General features: G+C 32.9%; 1 protein-coding gene across 1 annotated transcript; it reads left to right on the top strand.

Annotated features, from left to right (window-relative positions):
- The first annotated feature begins 3,046 nt into the window (after positions 1 to 3,046).
- On the top strand, positions 3,047 to 17,710 carry LOC123699176 (protein FAM91A1). Its single transcript, XM_045646067.1, has 19 exons — positions 3,047 to 3,251; positions 3,737 to 3,821; positions 6,314 to 6,421; positions 6,649 to 6,750; positions 8,726 to 8,907; positions 9,217 to 9,317; positions 9,544 to 9,721; positions 10,100 to 10,233; positions 10,888 to 10,990; positions 11,258 to 11,359; positions 11,452 to 11,538; positions 11,785 to 11,963; positions 13,065 to 13,231; positions 13,544 to 13,771; positions 15,182 to 15,328; positions 15,670 to 16,259; positions 16,559 to 16,662; positions 16,813 to 16,882; positions 17,113 to 17,710. The coding sequence occupies exons 1-19, from the start codon at positions 3,180 to 3,182 to the stop codon at positions 17,221 to 17,223; spliced, it is 2,850 nt and encodes a 949-aa protein (XP_045502023.1). The 5' UTR covers positions 3,047 to 3,179; the 3' UTR covers positions 17,224 to 17,710.
- The last annotated feature ends 1,491 nt before the right edge of the window (positions 17,711 to 19,201 follow it).

Genomic DNA, 19,201 nt, shown 5'->3' with positions numbered 1-19,201 from the left:
GTGCGCGGCCGGCGTGACGTCATACTGAACATACTGATACCTACATGAAAAGTCTGCCCGTCTTTCTCGCGCGCATATTAGCTTATGAGAGTGAAGGGGACAATAATTATTATTTTTATTTTGCAATTGTTTATAAAATATACAGGGTGATGTAATTTAAACAAATACGTTAGGTTAACTAACTACAAACTATATTCAACGAGATACTTCGCGGCAAGCGGATTGGAATATTTTTTTAATTTACCTAGGTAAAATTATGTAATAATTTTAATTAGTTTTGTAAACAAAATGTAAATTTAAATTTTCATACATAGCTGAACATTACAGCTTTTATAATTGTAATGTAGCTTTACCTCTTACGTGCTTGGGTTTCGCTTACTTTCTTGGGAGTGAGCGCACAAGTTACCTGTATTGCTTATAACGTAATTTTGAATATGACATAAAATTTAATTATTATTTCATAATTTAATGATTATCAATACTATATTACAATGGATTACGAGAATAAATAATTAAATTATTTATCGATTGAGTTACTTTTTTAATTGTAATTTTACAATGAGAGCTTTCATAATATTATCTACAACCAAGGGCGGATCCAGCTTTAGTGCCAGGGGGGGGTCACATAGTCGTGGTCGACTAACAAAAGCTATATTTTAATAAATTTAATTGATACGTAGATAGTAGAATAAAAAAACGGCCAAGTGCGAGTCGGATTGGCGCACCAAGAGTTCCGTACAAACATTTTTTATATGTTTTAACTTAAAATTTATGATTTTTGCAATTTTTAATTTTTAAATCTTTATCTGTGCTATAAGACGTAACTTCCAAAATTATGGAAGTACCCTGTAGGTTTTGATTCCTGACGACACTTGCGAATGTCGAAATTTTCAGCAGAAACGGCTGTATCTTTTTCAACGTGTTTGCTAGTAGTTTGATTTATTCACAACTGCATGAGACAATAGAGTTGAGTACCTACTACATATTCAAAATGAATTTCAGCAAGATGAAATTCTCCTCCACGCGTACATGAGAAAAATGGTTCTAGAAAGGGAGGCAATTTCGAAATCAATCGCTTGACATTGATCTCTTTTTCCACCTATTAATATTGATAATTTTAATTTAACGCTGCCTCTGAGCGATTATTTTTAGGTTTCCAACATGGCTCTTCAAAAAATTAACTCCTATTCAGATCAGGTAGAGTAGGAAATTATAAAAAAAATCATTTAAAAATACTATAGTTAGAAGGATGAAATTCATTGGAAAATAAAACCGGCCAAGTGCGAATCGGATTCGCGCACCGAGGGCCCCGAACAAACCTACTTTTTATTATCTTGTAACTCTTAAATGTATGTTTTAGCAATTTTTCCTTTATCTGTGCTATGAGACGTTGCTTTTAACCAAATTTCAAGACTCTGTGTTCACGGGAAGTACAATGTAAGTTTTGATTCCCTTGCGGATGTCGAAATTTGCGATAATTTTCAGCATAAACGGCTGTATCTTTTGACTGGGCTAGCTTAACAGTTTGAGTTTTTCACAGCTTGGAGGGACTGTACCTAAATTTATTCGATATAAATTTCAGCGTGGAGGTATCCACGCGTTCCTGAGCAAAAGGGTCTTGACAGACAGACAAACTTTAAAGTTATTAAAGATATTTTTTTATACATATTATTATTATGTAATTAATAATTTTTATTTTTTGAAATGATTCCTCTATCTGTGCTATAAGATGTTGCTTCATACCGAATTTCAAGGTTCACGGGAAGTCCCTACCTTGTAGGTTTTGAATTTTGATTACTTTGCGATTACCTAAATTTGCGAAAAATTTCAGCATTTAAGGCTGTATCTTCTGATTGCGTTGACAAAGAAGTTTGATTTTTTTACAAATTAAAGGTATTATAGACCTGAGTGTTTGATGTGAATATCAATTTAATACATGTCAGCGTTCATGAGTAAAGAGGTTAGAGGTTTAAAATTATAAAAAAAATAATTTTTTATATAATGTAGGTAATTGAAAATTCATTTTTTTGCAATTATTCCCATATCTGTGGTATAAGATGATATTCTGTAGTTTCAAGACTGTGTTTATGGGAAGTACTTTAACGTAAGTTTAATTTAATTCTATGTCAACACAATTAGAAGAAATAGCAATTAAAACCGCATATTCTGAAACTCGCACTACTTGCAAGAATCAAAACCTACAAGGTATTTCCCGTCAACGCAGAGTCTTGAAATTTGGTTAAAAGTGGGTTAAAAGCAACGTCTTATAGCACAGATATAGAAATATTTACTAAAAGCAAAATTTTAAGGTACAGCATAATAAAAAAAAATAGGTCAATTCGGAGCCCTCGGTGCGCGAGTCCGACTCGCACTTGGCCGTTTTTTTTCCTAATTTTACTGTATTTTCTATCGTTATTAACCATTTATTGACCTGATATCTAAACTTGAGCCTTGTTTCGTTAAAAAAATTGTCGATATTTGAGGTTTTGTGAGAAAAATGTAACAGCAAAAGTTGTAAAAAATATTGTAATTAGTAATTACCTACAACTTTTCCATTAAACATAATTCCGTAGTTAAAGTTTTTTTCGAAAATCGAGAAAATCTGTATTTTTGTCCTTAAATCCCGACCCCAGATCGACCGTAAATAACTTTTCCTCTAATTTTTGTTATATTCTCTTCCATTTATAATTGGTTTCATGGTTCTATGTTACTTTTATGTTTCAAAAATTAATAAAAACATGTTGAACAATATAACTTTTTTTAATTTAAAAATTTAATATTAAATTAGTTGTCCACTTAGGTCGTGGACCTAGCCCAGGGGGGGGTCATGACCCCATGACCTCCCCCCTGGATCCGCGCTTGTCTACAACGCACCCATTTTACAATTATTCAAGCCTTAAACTAGAGTCGCATTTATTTTTGAACATACTGTACAGTAAAATGGCCTGTAGGTACCCTGTACCCTGTACCTATTTATTGTACCTATCACACTACAACCACAGACTACAGTCTACAACATAAAGTGACAAGTGACAAGATTGTATTTTACAATTTACAGAACGCAGCGAAAATTTGCAATCGCTTATCAAAATATTGGTGCTCAGCTGCGAATCTGTTTATCCAATATCCATTATATGTCTTAAATGTAGTCGTAATTAAACTATTTTAGCTTCTTTAAAATGGAGGATGAAATAAATGAGTGTATAAGGAAAAAAGTTCAATGGAACCAATTACCAGGAAACGTGAAAAAGGTAAACTGCATGTTTCGATTGTTTATTATTCCATTTTCTCTTTTTCCAAGTCTTAGTACTTTCCACATGACGGAATACTATACTATTTTTTATACATAATATAAACATGCAACATAATATATTATAGTATGTGTAATAAATATTATTTCTATTGTCTAGTCGCAACTCGACTACAAAAGACATAGATTAGTAATGGTCAATATTATTATATTCAATAACTTCAAATTAGGAGATCATCTAAAGAGAACTAAAGAGAAGAGAAGTTGTAAAGATATTTTTATGAAAGATATGCCTTATAGAAATTCAACCCTCTGGGTATAGGTAGCTCAAATCCTGGCTTATTTTAAAGCTGATCCTCGGTTTACCAATCATATTCACAGATGATTCTATTTACCTATATTTGTATCATATTATTTGAATAAGAAAAAGCCCTAGTGACATTGAATTTCAAGTGCTGTATGATACAAATTCTTTTCTTTTTTCAGTTGCTCAATGATGCTCCGAAGGAATATGAAAGATATATATTCGATTTCAGTATTAAAAATCAATTGAGATTCAGGGGAAGCTTGGGTAAGTCAATGGATTCTGTATGAGTATAATGTAAAATAAATTTATTGTAATTTTAAGCATGTGATGATAAAATTTCTGAAAATATTTACTAAGCAATAACATTTCATGACCGCTTCCTTGGTACAGTGGTTGACGCGTGAGCGTAGCACCGAGGGGTCCTGGGTTTGATTCCCGGTGGATACATAGAAAAAAAATGTCTTGGTCTGGTAGGTCACAGAAGGCTGATCACCTATTTGTCCCTAAAGAAAACTGATTAGTGAAACAGATGTATAATGCTTACCCCCCCTTGGGGACATGGGACTTCACTTTTTAATAACATATCAATCATATTATATTATATAATTCAGCAATCAATTACATTAAAAAATTAAACTAATTAAAATTACACAAAAATAATGATTTTTATAGATAGATAATTGATAATAATAGATAACATAATCAAATAAACATAAAAAAAACTTATGATAAGTAATTGAAAGATGAATTTGGATATTACAACATTCTCATACATTGTATAAAACAAAGTCGCTTTCTCTGTCTGTATGTCCCTGTGTATGCTTAAATCTTTTAAACTATGCAACAGATTTTGATGCAGTGTTGTTAATAGATAGAGTGGTTCTCAAAGAAGGTTTAAGTATATAATTTACTAGGTTTTAGACAAAGCAGACAATGCCACAGACAGTAAGCTAGTAATATTAATAAAAATGGAAGGATGTAAAAGGAAAACATATTTTGTAGTTTGTGATATATTATTTAAAAATAGTTTCATAAATTATATGGATATAATTTGAATTTTTATTGCTTTTTGAGGAAGTTGTAAAGTGCACATTGTCATTCGATATTTAAACTACCTGATTTAAAAATAAGTTCATTGACCATTATTCATAAGAATCTAATTTCCTTTTGTAAAGCTGATTTACTTCATATTTTAGTAAAAAAACAAGTTTGATAATGTAATAAATGCATAATTAGCTAAATTATGATCAAGTCCATTTTGAGTCATATTTTTTCCTGCACATTTATAGTGTAGTAGGTGTATGCCATTTTTACTAATGAATTAATCTTTTTCTAAATTAAAATTCTAAATAAAAGATGACTAATTTATTAAACTTAAAGACTTTGACATTTTATGAGGTGTCTTATATTGTAAGGTCAATAACATTCAAACGTGTTTGGGATTACAGGTAGTGGTCAAAAAATTAAATACTAAAAATAAAACTCAATATTAAGTATAAGAATGTCCTCAAAGGTTGGCTTGGCTTGCCTTTAAGTATAAAATATGGACAAAAAATATATTGCATGCATATTATAATTAAAATAATGAATGTTCGTGTAATTTTGTATATTAATTGATGATTTTTTATGGTTGATGTGTTTGTAAGGAATTATTTCGTTTTATGCAACTATAAACTAAGTATGTAGGTATACAGGGTGTCCCACTATTGGTATACTAAGCGCGAAGGGACTTGTAATTTTGCATACACTGATCACGTAAAAAATACTTAAACAACAAAATTACGTCAAAAATTTTTTGCTAAATTTTTCCTGAAAATTTATGTTTTTTTCCCTAGCTTCGCGCAACCGGCATATACCGCTTCTCTAATATGTATGAGCATTTTGTCTATGAAAACATAATCTTAAACGTACGTACTGGTGGCAAAGTATGGTGGGTTGGGTTGATTGTTATGGGTGTACACATAGAGTTTTAAGAATTCATCTATTTAAAAAAAATGCGTCTGTAATTTTATAAAGTATTTTTTACGTACTCAGCGTATGCAGCTTAGTATACCAACAGTAGGATACCCTGTATAATTATGTATTAGTAAATGTATGATTCTTATTATACAGATATAAAGTTCAAGTAACCTTTTTCATTTTTTAATAAGTATACTTATACAAGTAAAAAGTAATTATATTTTTTTTGGATTTTAGAGTATAGTTTCCTTTGCAAATTTTAATCTGAATAAACTGCAAATACCTACCATAAAATAATTATTGACCAATATTGTTTCTTAATTTAGTCACTATTCATACTGTAATGCAGTATAATAAAATAGTTAATTACTTTTTACTAGCTGAGCTTCGCGGTTTCACCCGCGTGGCTCCGCTCCTGTTGGTCTTAGCGTAATTATATATAGCCTTCCTCGATAAATGGGCTATCTAACACTGAAATAATTTTTCAAATCGGACCAGTAGTTCCTGAGATTAGCGCGTTCAAACAAACACTTCAGCTTTATAATATTAGTATTGATTCAATTAAGTCTTAATAGACTCACAGTGTGAACTCAAACAAGCAGAAAATTTATATTTACAGGTACATAATAAGTGTGTAGTAATTCAATCTCACATATCAAATGTCATAATTCCCCACCTTGATATTGAAAAGAATTATATAAGGAATAATATCTTTATTTGCACGCTATACATGCTAATCATCTGAGTAAGTATACAATAGTTTAATTGATATTTGTATGAAATAATGTCACTTTCAGTGAGAACAGTGCGCAAAGATGAGAGGAAGTATTATGAGATGCTGGTGCAGAGCAGCATACAGAGGCTCATGCTCTACCCATATCACTTAGCTGATATGATAGTTAAAGGTAATAATCAATTTGTAATATTCATATAATGTGCCTTGTAGTTTTAAATAAAACAGATAATAAATTCAATATCTCTAGTGTTTTAATTTTTGTATCGATTTAGTGCAATAGCCAAATATCCTTATCAATGTTGTAAAATTACAAAGTGACATTTGCATTAATTTAAAAAAATATTTTCCAAAAAAAAAAAATTTTGTGATTTTTTGTCATGGAGAGTTATTTTTCAGGTCTAAGGATAACCCCATTTATTTATTACATAGAAGTTGTGGCATTACTGATAGAATCTGAAAAGAGTTATGATACAATGCCAAATTTCACAGCTGCTGATTGTGAGTATAGAATTAATGATGCATGCATTTTACATTTGCTTTAGTTTCTCTAACTACATATACAGTGGTGGTCACATAATTAAAGACACTAAGAGCATTTTATACTACCCAAGGCATTTCTCTCAACATTTTTTTTTTACACTATCATTGGAACTTGTTAAATAATTTTAAAATATTCAGGTATGTGTTGTTTAATGCTAAACTAAATTTTATCTACAGAACTTGTCGGTTTGTTAGATTTTAATCGGTTCATCCTTACTACTAGCAGTTTTATCCTAGCAAAGGTCTGGCCATATAATTAAAGACATAAGACTCGCTTATAATAAATATAAAAAATTATTGTTTTAATGAGATTATTTTTCCAACACAAAATGTCTGACGTATTTACAAAACATTTTTACACTTTTCAATATTTGGTTGCATGTCCCTTGGCAGTAATGATGGTTTACATCTCTTGGGCATAGAAGCAACTAATTTTGTACAAGTTGCATCACTAATTTGGTTCCATTCTTCGAAAATGCTTTGCAAAGTTAGTCGACGTTTGTTGACCGCTTTGCCACGACTTCTTTCTTTCTTGATTCCATAAGTTTTCGATCGGATTTAAATTCGGACTGTAGGGGGGCCAATCCAAAACAGTTACAGATTGGTTCCTTAACAATCATTTCACTACTTTTGCTGTGTGCTTAGGATCATTATCGTGTTGAAAAGTCCCAACAAAAGGTAAATTTTCCTCCGAATAGGGCAGCATAGATTGCTCTAAAATATACTTGTACTGGAATTTATCCATGTTGCCTTCTGTCTTTTTGACAGATCCAACGCCAAGTCCAGAAAAATAGCGCCACACATTGATATTTCGACCCCGATGTATGACTACTTATTAGTGTATCTTGGATCCATTTAATTATTGAGATGGCGTCTTACATATTGTTTTCTGACAGAATTAATCATATTAATCTTAGTTTCATGCAAAAACAGCACATGTTTCCATTCTCGTTCAGTCCAAAGTCAAATCTTGCCTTCACATTTTGTTTTTTCAAAAGTGGTACTTTCCGAAATACTCTTCATTGCAAGTTTTCCCCACACAGTCTCCGTCTAATTGCCCTTGCAGACCCCCCTTCAAGCCTGCTGCACCATACAACTCTGAACTGTATCAGTTCCGACCCTTGAAATGGATCTTTTTTAGCCAACAACACCATTTTTGAATTTTTCGGCCGAGTAGTTTCACTTAGTTTTGCTTTTCTGAGTACATTTTTGGTCGTGTGAAACATCTTGACATGTTTTATAGCATTCATAACCATATCCTTGGAACATTTTAATTATCATGGAAGTAAAAAATATTTTTTTTTGTGGACGAGTTGCAACTCCTGTTTTTAACCATAATAATTTATATTAAAACAATTAAACGTATGAATTTCAATTTTAAAAGTTAAAAATGGCCAAAAAAATTATGGAGTGTCAACGATTTATGAAATTACGCGGCAAAACGATAAACGCACAATGTTGTTTCTTTTTATTTATAAAAAATTATAACTCATTTCTTGTTGTCTTTAATTAAGTGGCCAGCTAGACGTACGTAAACAAAGTTTGTATTACATTCCCGCAGAGAGCAAGTGTCGAAACTAACAAGGAATATACCTATTTTTTGTCCCTCATTTTAAAGAACATATTGTCTTGTATGGTTTAATAAAAATAATACTAGATTAAAAACCTTTTTCAGATAATTGTACTTCCTAATGTAAATCTTTTATGGTCAATTAGGAGGTGTCTTTAATTATGTGACCACCACTGTATATCATGGAACATTGTCTCCAAAAACAATGAAAGGTTTTGGCATTTTTTTTAAACCATATAATTTCAAATGTATGCTCAGACTATTTGTGGGATATCATTATGTAATAAATTCAAAATTGCCTTTTTATATTAAATCTGTAAAAAAAAATTGATAAATTTATTTCATCTATTGTGTTATTTGTAGGTCTTCGGCTCTTAGGAATAGGTCGTAATGAGTACCTGGAGCTTGTGGCCAAAGCAAGGTCACTAGGGCGTAGGGGCAAGTCGAAAGCGATAAGGGGACTTTTGCCCCGAGTGCCCCTAAATGTGCCCATGCAACCATGGTGGAGGGTTGAATTGGGTTATGTGCTGGAGGAAGATGTTAAAGTGAGTTTATAAAGATATTATTTTTAGGAAGTTTGAAATTTTCAATTGTTTATTAACACTGAGTTGAGAGAATGATTTGCATTTTTGATATATTAGAATATGATTAAAATTTTTTTAAATACTTGTCTGTATGTTTACATAATAAAAAAATGTTTGTGTGATATTTAACGTCGTAATAAATAATAATACATGAAAGATATAATGCTTGAAGAAATTTGTTTTAGTATTGTGAAAAAAATGTGCTATTTTTGTCGATTGTTGAGTTCTTGTGTGTTTTTATTGTTTACTGATAACTTTATTTCAAACTAGCCTCTAAACGGCGACGAAAAGGCGCTAATTGACATGCTCATTGACCGCGGCTCGCAAACCGCCGGTACTCTCGATTATAATATTGTCAAGAGTCTTTACAGGTAATTTATGGCTGAGATTTATCGCTTCCAAACAAAAAACAAATTTTATACATCTGTCGACTGTCTCCCACTTATCACAAAAAAATTTACAAAAAATTGATCAACTTTCTTTTTATGTGTTTGCTTATCATTTTATATTCAAAGTCTATTACTAGAGAGATATGTAAAAATATTTTTTTTATCGTAAAATGAATTTGACACAGTAAAAAAAAAAAGTCATTTCCAGGCGTGGTTTGGTCTACCTAGATGTCCCTATAACGGGAGCTGATAAAGTATCAGTGCCTCCACTAAAGGGCTTCGTCATGAATAGAATCGCGGGAGATTACTTCGAGACACTACTGTATAAAGTGTTTGTGTCCATAGACGAACATACCAGCGTCGCTGAGTTAGCTGGCGTATTGCAGGTAGGAATAATTTGTATCTTTAACCAAGCCTAAAAATTTTACAGTTTGACAAAAAATCTTTTTTTTTTAATATTTTGTGGTATTTTTTATTTTCATAGACAGACGAACAAACAAAAAAATATAGTAATTGTTTTCGTTTCAAATTTATGAAGCACATTCCAATACTGAAATTTTGAATAATAAATAATTGCTTAAAAATTATAAGTTCACTCGCTAGTGTGTGTTGCTACGTCCCGCTAAAACTTAAAACTGCGAACTGAAACGGAACGTACGACGTTCCAAGCCATCAAGTTTGATTCGTACTCTGTCTGTATATTTGATGTATTTCTTCTAATTGTGAATCGTACTCTATCTATACTAATATCAGGCTATCTCCAGGTGGAATGTTCCCTGGTGAAGCAAGCGGTATCGCTATACTGCAGGCTTGGGTTCGCTCGGCTCTTGCAGCCACCGCCAGTGAGCCCCCGACACGCGTCGTGGGCGCACGCGCTCACAACGCACGCGCATCAGCCGTAGGTGTATTAAATAAAATAAATAAATGAATAAATCCTTTATTTGCATTTAAACATGGTATTTTAGGGTGTATGTATTAGACTAGATATCCGCCCGCGTTTTCAAAGAAAACTCCGCATAGTCCCCGTTCCGTGCCCGTGGGATTTCCGCGATAAAACCTATCCTATGTGCTAATCCAAATTACTCTCTATATGTGTGCTAAATTTCATTGTAATCGGTTCGGTAGTATTTGCGAGAAAAAGTAACAAACACACATCCACCCTCATAAACTTTCGCATTTATAATATTAGTAGATTAGTAGGATAGGATAGGAAGTAGGAAGTAGTTTATGGGTTTATGCATAAACAAGACTTCCATTATTCAGAAAGTAGTTTACTATACTTGTCTTTAGTACTGTAGACTTTAGGTATCCCACTGCAGAGCACGTAGGAGATACGCGTATGCTATAATGACTTGTTTCTCTAATTTCTTATTTGTGTACGTACACTCAATGCCATTGGCTAAAATTTAACACGACATTGCACACACAACAACGTATACTTACGCATTTCATGTTCAATGTTAGTTATTCCTTCTTACGGTATAAGAAATAAATGTCCATATAAAAATAAATTGTCGAAGTTAGAAACCTGGAAAATTGTATTTTTTTCCAGATACAGGCAAATAGCTCCCCTGACGTTTGACCCTAGATTGGAAGAAGATGCTTTACAAATGGAGCCTGTATTGCTAACTGATATGCCATCTACTTCTAAACAGGTAATATTATTTAGAAATTAAAGACATTTTAACGGATTTTAAACGCGATTTATTCATTCTATTATTTAGAAAATAATAGAATGAATAAATCGCGTTTAAAATCCGTTAAAAAGTCTTTAATTTCTAAATGTATAATACTCGCGTAAAATCAAACCCTAGAAAATACCAGGTAATATTATATTAATAGCTTTATAATAAAAAAAAAAGATGAATTTTCAATACGGACAATTTTCATTGAGGGAGTTAATTTTATATTTTTCTCCACAGGTAGAAAACTTCGAAAGCACCACAAACAATAGTGGACAAAGAGTTGCAGTATTATTTGATTCCACCTTAGCCGCGTATCTTATGATGGGAAATTTGTCACCGGTAATACCATTGTTTCCAAAAATTAATTAATTTTGTTACATTGCATCTCCATAAAGAAAAGCATAAAAATCATGCAACATACTATTTTCCAGGATCTCAAAAGCCATGCGGTGACATTATTTGAAGTTGGAAAGTTGTGCGATGAAAGTCTTGATAGCCTTCTTATGGAGTTGGATAAGGTATGATATGTAATTTTTAGTCTTTATAGCATTCAATTCTGTTATCCAAGTAAATAATTTATGTTACTTTTATGCTCTTACAATTTTTGAAATTTATGTAGTCTAAATTTTTAGGTTATTTTTTTAGTAACAATATTACTTGTATGACATTTTAACCTAAAAATAAAACCCTTCATAGACATGAAGCTGTCAGAAAGCAAATAATATATTATATAATGGAGAGTATAAAGTTTTTTTTTATTTTAGGTTGCCGCGGACCCAGAGATCGAAGGTGAAGCCAGAAGGTACTTGGCAGCGGCTGCCTGTTTACGGATAGCGCTGCGGACGCTGCGGCCCAAGCTGCGCCCGCTGGACTTGCTGCGGTGTGAAGCGCTGCACGCGCTGGATGCGCCCGCGCGGACTAGACTGCTCGCTACTAAGTATAGGTTCGAGAATTTGAATTTGGAAGTTTTTGAAACTGATATTGAGGATTGGTTTATTGACAGTTTGCGAATGCAGTTTTTAAATATAATTCGTACTATACGAGCAAGCGCGTTTATTAATTTATGTTGTTATGGTGAAAGTGTTTGAGAAACATATGCTGTGTTATTTATTTTTTTCTATGTCGTTCCGTCATGTCATGTAAATAGGGAATATGCATAAAATTTTAAATGGCCTAAAATATTTTTTTCTCGAATACTTATTATCGTAATATTATAATGAAAAGGATTTTTTTTTATTTACTTATTATTTAAACCCCTAAAATAATATTCAAAAAGTGCAAAATAAGAGAGCGAAATTCAAACTTCCAAAACGCGCCACCACAGGTCGAACGAAATGTGACGTCATCTGATACGACATTGTATTCATCACTCCATAGTAAACACTAAGGTAAACACCCACTGGACGTGTCATGTGACGTCACGCAAAGCGCGCGCACAATGGCGTTTGAACTGCTTAAATTTTTTAAAAGTTTTGAATTTCATTTTTAAAAATATCTAGAGTATTTTGAAGCCCATTAATATTTTTTTCTACGTTATAAAATAGTAAACTATTAATTTAAGACAAAAAAGAAAAACATGAATATTCCCCATTGGTTAATTTGTTGAAAAAATTTAATGTCGTAAAATTTATTAATTATTTCTTGTTTTTATAGAACTCTCAGAAACGTGTCCATGATCACGTGTTGTACGATTACAATTTTCATTTAGTGGTTCTTTGAAGTGAAACTTTTTTAGACGCGTTGATAGTAAAATTTCAAGATCGCGTCATGGCAATGCCGTCACGTCATAGAGAGAGGCGACAATTTTGGTATCTTTGAATCTTGTCGAAGATGTTTCACTTCTGACACGTGTGCCGACGTATGCCGTGGTGTATGCCGACACCCTCTTTTTTTAAGCTATTGCATAGCTTCTATCGCGGGCCTTGAGCGCGGGGACCGAATCGAGAAATTCCGTAACGAAAAAACCTCACGCTCCCCACTCCGTCCCCGAGTGCCACACGTCGTTTTTTATTTTTTTTTATACTCATATCTCGTAATTGTATAGGTTAGCGATATCAACCGCGCCGCTCAGTCGGGAGGCACGTGCAGGGGCAGCAGCCCAAGTATTAGCGCACGTGGGCCCCGCGCCGCCCGAGGCCAGCTCGCCGTGGATGCGCCTCTACCTGTACCACGTGGCGGGCTACGGGCCGCCCACGCTGCTGCTCACCAAGGGTATATTTTTTGTATTCACGTATAAATTGAATATCGTATACAGGGTGTTAAACTAGCTAGAGATGTACACATTTTTTAGAAAAAAAAAAACTTTTTTTTTTCGTTTTTCTGTTGTTATTTTATACGAATTCAGTGATTGAAAACTATTGGTATAACTATTAATATACAACAAATCTTATATCTGTATACCTGAGACTTTTTAGTTTTTACCTGACATCATCTCAATACGTTTCAACTTTACCAACAGGTATTACGATTTGACAAACATTTTTTTTGCTTGTCAAAAAATGTAAACCATCATTCTTCCACTAGGCACCGTCCTCCGTGGCGTACCACGCTGTCTCCTAGGCTTTTCCCGGCTCGCCGTATCCTGGTGGACGGCAGAATCAGAGGCCCCAGCGCTCCCAGCAGCCGCTGCACTTGCAGCTGCTAACAGTGCCCTACGGAGGGGCCCCGTGTTGCTGCAAGCCGCGGGCGTGAGGGCCCCGCCGCATGTTGTGCACCTGCCCTTCCCGCCCGCTAGTGTGGATGATAGAGAAGGTGCGTCGCTTGTTACATATAAACTTACACACATGTAAAGACAGATATTTTTTTTATTATTTTTTTTTGTATGAAATTTTATAACTTTCCAGCATGGAAATTAAAAAATTACCTGTAGGTCAATAATTTATGTTTCTCTATCTTTTAGCATTGATTTTCAATGCAACAAACAAAAATATTTTTTTTTAATACATTAAAATAGATAGGAAAATCTTTATATGCAAATAACGTACCTAACACATTTTAATCATTCACACGCACACACATACATACACACAAACACACCCAAACGCACGCACACACTCACCCACACACACAACTCAATACTCTTTAATAAGTTACTGTTTTAAATATACATATAATTGATAATAATTGTAAAACTCGTAATTGGCGTATTGTATCATAGATATAAGTAGATTAAGTCAAACTGTAAGTTGTGTAGTTTTCAAATAAATAAATAAACAATTAATAAAATGAAATTCCACCCCTATAAATTCAAATTTGCAGAAAACTAAACTACCAACAAAACTTATAACTTTATACACCAAATAAAAGACTGGCTTTCTGTTTTTAAGACAACAAATAATTTTCATTAATATTTATCACAGTAAGTATGTACTTATATCCTAAAATGAAAAAGAAAAATTGAAAAATTTCTTTATAAGTTTCAGGGCCGACTTTTCAATCCCGATATAAACAGTCTAATAACTACCCCTCGAATAGACTTATTCAATTGTTTATCTAACTCATAACGACTCGCCTATTTTTCAATCGTGATTTATTCCATGAATAACTATCTGACCAAATATTTCCATATTGGCAGCTCTGCTCTCGGAGTGGCGAAACAAACATATTAAATTAGTCAGGTTAGAGCGGGAAAGAGTCAACTCTTGCAATTTGTCAACAACAGTCATTATGACTCACGTCAAGAGTGCATTTTAAGTTTGTCTTGTGTTCTATGATTGTTGATTGTTGTTTAGATTCGAGTTTTGATTAAATTTGTGTTTAAATTTATATATTTTACGATGGAAACGCCAAAAACGCAGCGTTCGGCAAATTTTTAATAGCATGGTCATCAATACTACCAAAAACATCAATTTCATATGATTGAAAGAGGCTCATTTGTTAATAATTCTATGCTCTATGTTATTACGTACGAAAATATCCCAAATTTGACGCGTCAGTTGTCAAATCAGACTCCTATCCGTCGAATAGCGCGCTATCTGGCCGTTGGAGCGGTAAATAGATTTATTCCTCAAATAACGTAGTTATTCGATAGATAAGTCCTATTCGTCTATTGAAAAATTGAATATTTTGTTAACTGAAGAATAAAGTCTATCTAGCTGTTTATCTAGGCATTGAAAAATCGGCCCTCAAAAAAATAAGTATAATTTTATTTACCACAAACAGACGCGCAATGCCTCTGGCGCAAGCACGGCGGTTTACGGCGGTTGTTACGTCGCTTACGACTCACACGAACTGCGGGCTATGTGGCCTTGGCTGATATAGGCGTGCCCGACTTGGGCTGTGCGAGACCGCCCACTGCTGTGCAACTTGGTGAGTTTTTTTTTTATGGACTATGGTAATATGGTTGCGTCGCCCATAGACCATAACAGAGGTTATGGTTGTTGCCTACCAGAATAGGATAAGGGGAAGACGGAATTAAAATGGTACAAGGCGGAAGCTATGCGTGGATTGGGAAGCGGCGGGAATTTATTGGCCTTTTAAGATACGATAAGTTTTTTTCTTAAATTTTTCCAAATCATCTTCTAGGAAACACATCAGACTATTCCAGAGCTTATTTTTATTTATTCCGTAACTGTTCAATCTTTCAAAACTTTGCCTAATTAATTGTTGCGAGTTATTTTACTATTTTTAAACTATAACTGTTGTTTCAGTGCAACCTAGAAAGAAGAAAGAAATCTGCGGCATCGCGAAACCCGTAAGTGAAATATCGCTATCGTCCAGCGAGTCTGTAGAAAAGACAACAGAGTATACAAAGAGCATAAATAGTAGACTACAGTCGCCCATAGAGTCGCACTTCGCTGTCACACCGACCACAGATAGTAAAGCGAGTTCTCCAGCCAACGGCTTCACGAGCGCTGAAGGCGGGAAGTTACTCTGTGAAGAACTAGATAACTTGAATATAGACACACATACAAGCAAAGAGTCGATAGTCGGCGAAGATTTCGTGCCCATACATTCCTCATCAACGAGCATAGAAGACTTGAAACATTCCAAAATGTCCATAGAATCTATAAGTGACGATTTAGTTGCAATACATTCGACGCCAAGCATCGAAAATCTGAAGTTCGATAAGAAGGAAGATAAGTTGGGCGATCAGTTGAGCGATCTGTTGAGTCCTGCTGAGGAATCGGTGTCGATGTTCACGCAGTTGAGCAACAAATTGTCCGAGATTAGTGGTGAGGGTGATAGTGGTGTGGATACGGCGCATAACTTTTCGGACGATGAAACTTGTAAGCCGGAGGTGAGTTGATCATTGTAATAACGTTTTTTATAAAGATTTCTGTATTTCATTTTGATTTATACACATTAATCGTGTTGATTTCTTTTAAGTTTTCTAATTATTTAAGGTCAGTTTCATAAGTTTAAATCTTATTAATAGAATTTATCAATCATTAAAAATATTTGGTTCTTATTGGTATGGCATTTAAAAAAAGTTAAAACATTTTTTATATCACTTGTCACATCCACAATAAAAACTATCTTTATTATATTTCTGACACCAAAAAGTCACTTGTTAATATTAAGAATAAAATTTTCTAGAAATGGACGATACTGGACCTACAGTTTGGCATTCCGCTGTTTGACGAGGGTTTGTGTGAGAAAGTCTGCCAGAGCATCGTGGATAGGATAGCTAAGCCTGAATTGTGAGTATATACACTTTTTGTGACCCTTAATACACTTTTACAGTATTTCATTTAATTTTTTTTTTGTCGATCATAAGTAGTTTTATATTATGCAATTATACATTAAAGTTAAACGATCTTTTTCAAATTTTTCCCTTTTATCATTTACAGAATAGATAAAATAAAAGAAGACAACGAATTTATACGAGCGGACTTGTTGAAATTCGTTTCGCAGTGTCAGGTGAGGGTAGTTTATTTTTAAAGTTATTTTGTCGCTACACTTACTCTTTTGTACGCTTAAAAGGATATACTGCAACCTTACCAAGGAATCTCATTCTGTATAAAAGGTTTAGACATATAACTAAGTAAAGTTGATATTCTTACTTTTACATGGATATTAAGTCGTCAAGTGTTAATTTGAAATTTAGGAAGTTAAAAAAAACACAGTTCAGATTCAATTTTATTTTACAGTATTACCCAGGAGAGGACATGGGTATAGTAAAACGTGGTACACTAGTGCCCCTTCCAAGGAAAAACCTCGTGTTTGAAAACGGTAGGATTAGCGAGTGGAATGGAAAGTGACGTTATATATTTAAATTGAAAATAAACCTATATAAGAACACAATGTCAATATATAGAAACACTTATTTTTGGTGCACCATGTATGTTAGATTGTCCAATAAAAATTAAGCTTGTATTTATTAATTGAGGGTAGATGTAAAATATAGTATTATACGATTTTTGCATATACTATAAATATTACAGTAAAATAGAGTGTAAAAAGCGGATTTATTTTTCTTATTTGTTAAATATGTTTCTTAGAAATTATAATATTTTTTTATGTTATGTTCAATAAATGAATGAAAATAGAAAATACTATATCTTGAAAAGTAAACACTAAAACTTCGACCGAAATGTTAGTCGTTCATGCAATATTAATGTGTAAGTTGTTGTAAACAAATATAGGTTATATTTTCATTTCTTATTTACCATAGATTTAGTCAATGTATGTATAATGTATGATCAAACATTCAGAGACACATAAATTATTATAACGGTTTACATGTATCTAGTATGTAGACTAAGAGCTAGCGCGCAAGAGCAACTTTTGTCTCCGCAACTATTTTGTCTCTCCCATCAACTCTATAGGAAGTTGCGTCGCTACGTGCGCGCACTTTCTTACGTGTTCTTACGAGTTGAAGATGATGGGAGAGACAAAATAGTTGCGGACACAAAAGTTGCTCTTGCGCGCTAGCTCTAACATTATATCTGATTGTTTTTGCGAAAAATTTATATTTCTATTTCGTGCAAACCTCTTCAAAATAAGTGTCCATCATTCCAAATTCGCATGTTTCTTTCTAAGCTGTCTATAAATTGCTTTATGGAATAAACAACAAAAAGCAACTGCATTTTTTTCGGGTTTCGGTCTTTAGATTTTGTCCAGTACTTAAAAGGTAGCTTGACAGTGGGTATAAGTAAACCATAATAATGATTTACTTATATGTAATAGAAAGTGATAGAAGATAACATCTAATGTTATTAAATAGATAGTTATTGTTTAGTCCATCCGGTAATTACGTCACTAACAGAAAATGAAAAAAAAAAAAACGTAATAACCTCATTTTTCTTCCATTGCTGATGTGTGTAGAAATTCAATTAAATATATAAATAAAAAGTATACATAATATGTCTATTATGTTGACAGTAATGCAAGCAATTTTGCTCCTTGCTTTGTTAGTTTTAGAAAAGTGAGGTTAGTAATAATTGTATGCCTACCTACCTAGTTATATCTACATATTAATTCATCTTTATTTTTATTATTAAAACTAATACGATTGTAAAACACAATGGGGGAAAAATTGAAAGTTATAGTTCAGGATACATCGCCCATTTTTGCAAGTGACTACTATCAAGCTGATTTTCCATTTGTAGCTTTATTTTGATGAGACACCGAATAATTTCGTGTACGAAACTCTCGATTGTGGTAGCTAACAGAGATAACAAGGATAAAATTTTTTGATTTGATGGTTCTCAAATATTTATTACGCAATTTGTAGGACAATATGTCTGTTGAATTATATAAACATTAACTAAGTGAAAACAAAAAAATCAGCTTGTTAGTAATCATTTATGATGACCTCGTTATCGATACACTTTGGAAAGGGGGACTCTTTGAACAAACCATAGATTTTGTAGGACAAATATTTTTTCGAATAATTTAGGTAATTATCTTGAGATTGAACAAAAAAAAATTCATTCAGTTAGTAATAAATATTTGAGAACCATCAAATCAAAATTTTTTATCCTTGTTATCTCTGTTAGCTACCACAATCGAGACTTTTGTACACGAAATTATTGGGCATCTCATCAAAATAAAGCTACAAACGGAAAATTGGCTTGATAGTAGTCACTTGCAAAAATGGGCGATGTATCCTGAACTATTATATTTCTCTTTTGTAAATTATTTTTACATAAGTAACTATGTATCTATTTCACTTATTTTTATTTATATTTCTTCCACATTGTATAAACTTAGCTTAACTTTATTAAAATTCTGAAT

The sequence above is a fragment of the Colias croceus genome, chromosome 17 (assembly GCF_905220415.1).
Source record: "Colias croceus chromosome 17, ilColCroc2.1".
Classification (NCBI taxonomy): Eukaryota; Metazoa; Arthropoda; class Insecta; order Lepidoptera; family Pieridae; genus Colias; species Colias croceus.
The sequence above is the reverse complement of the archived record's forward strand: the minus strand, read 5'-3'. Positions and strand labels throughout refer to the sequence as shown.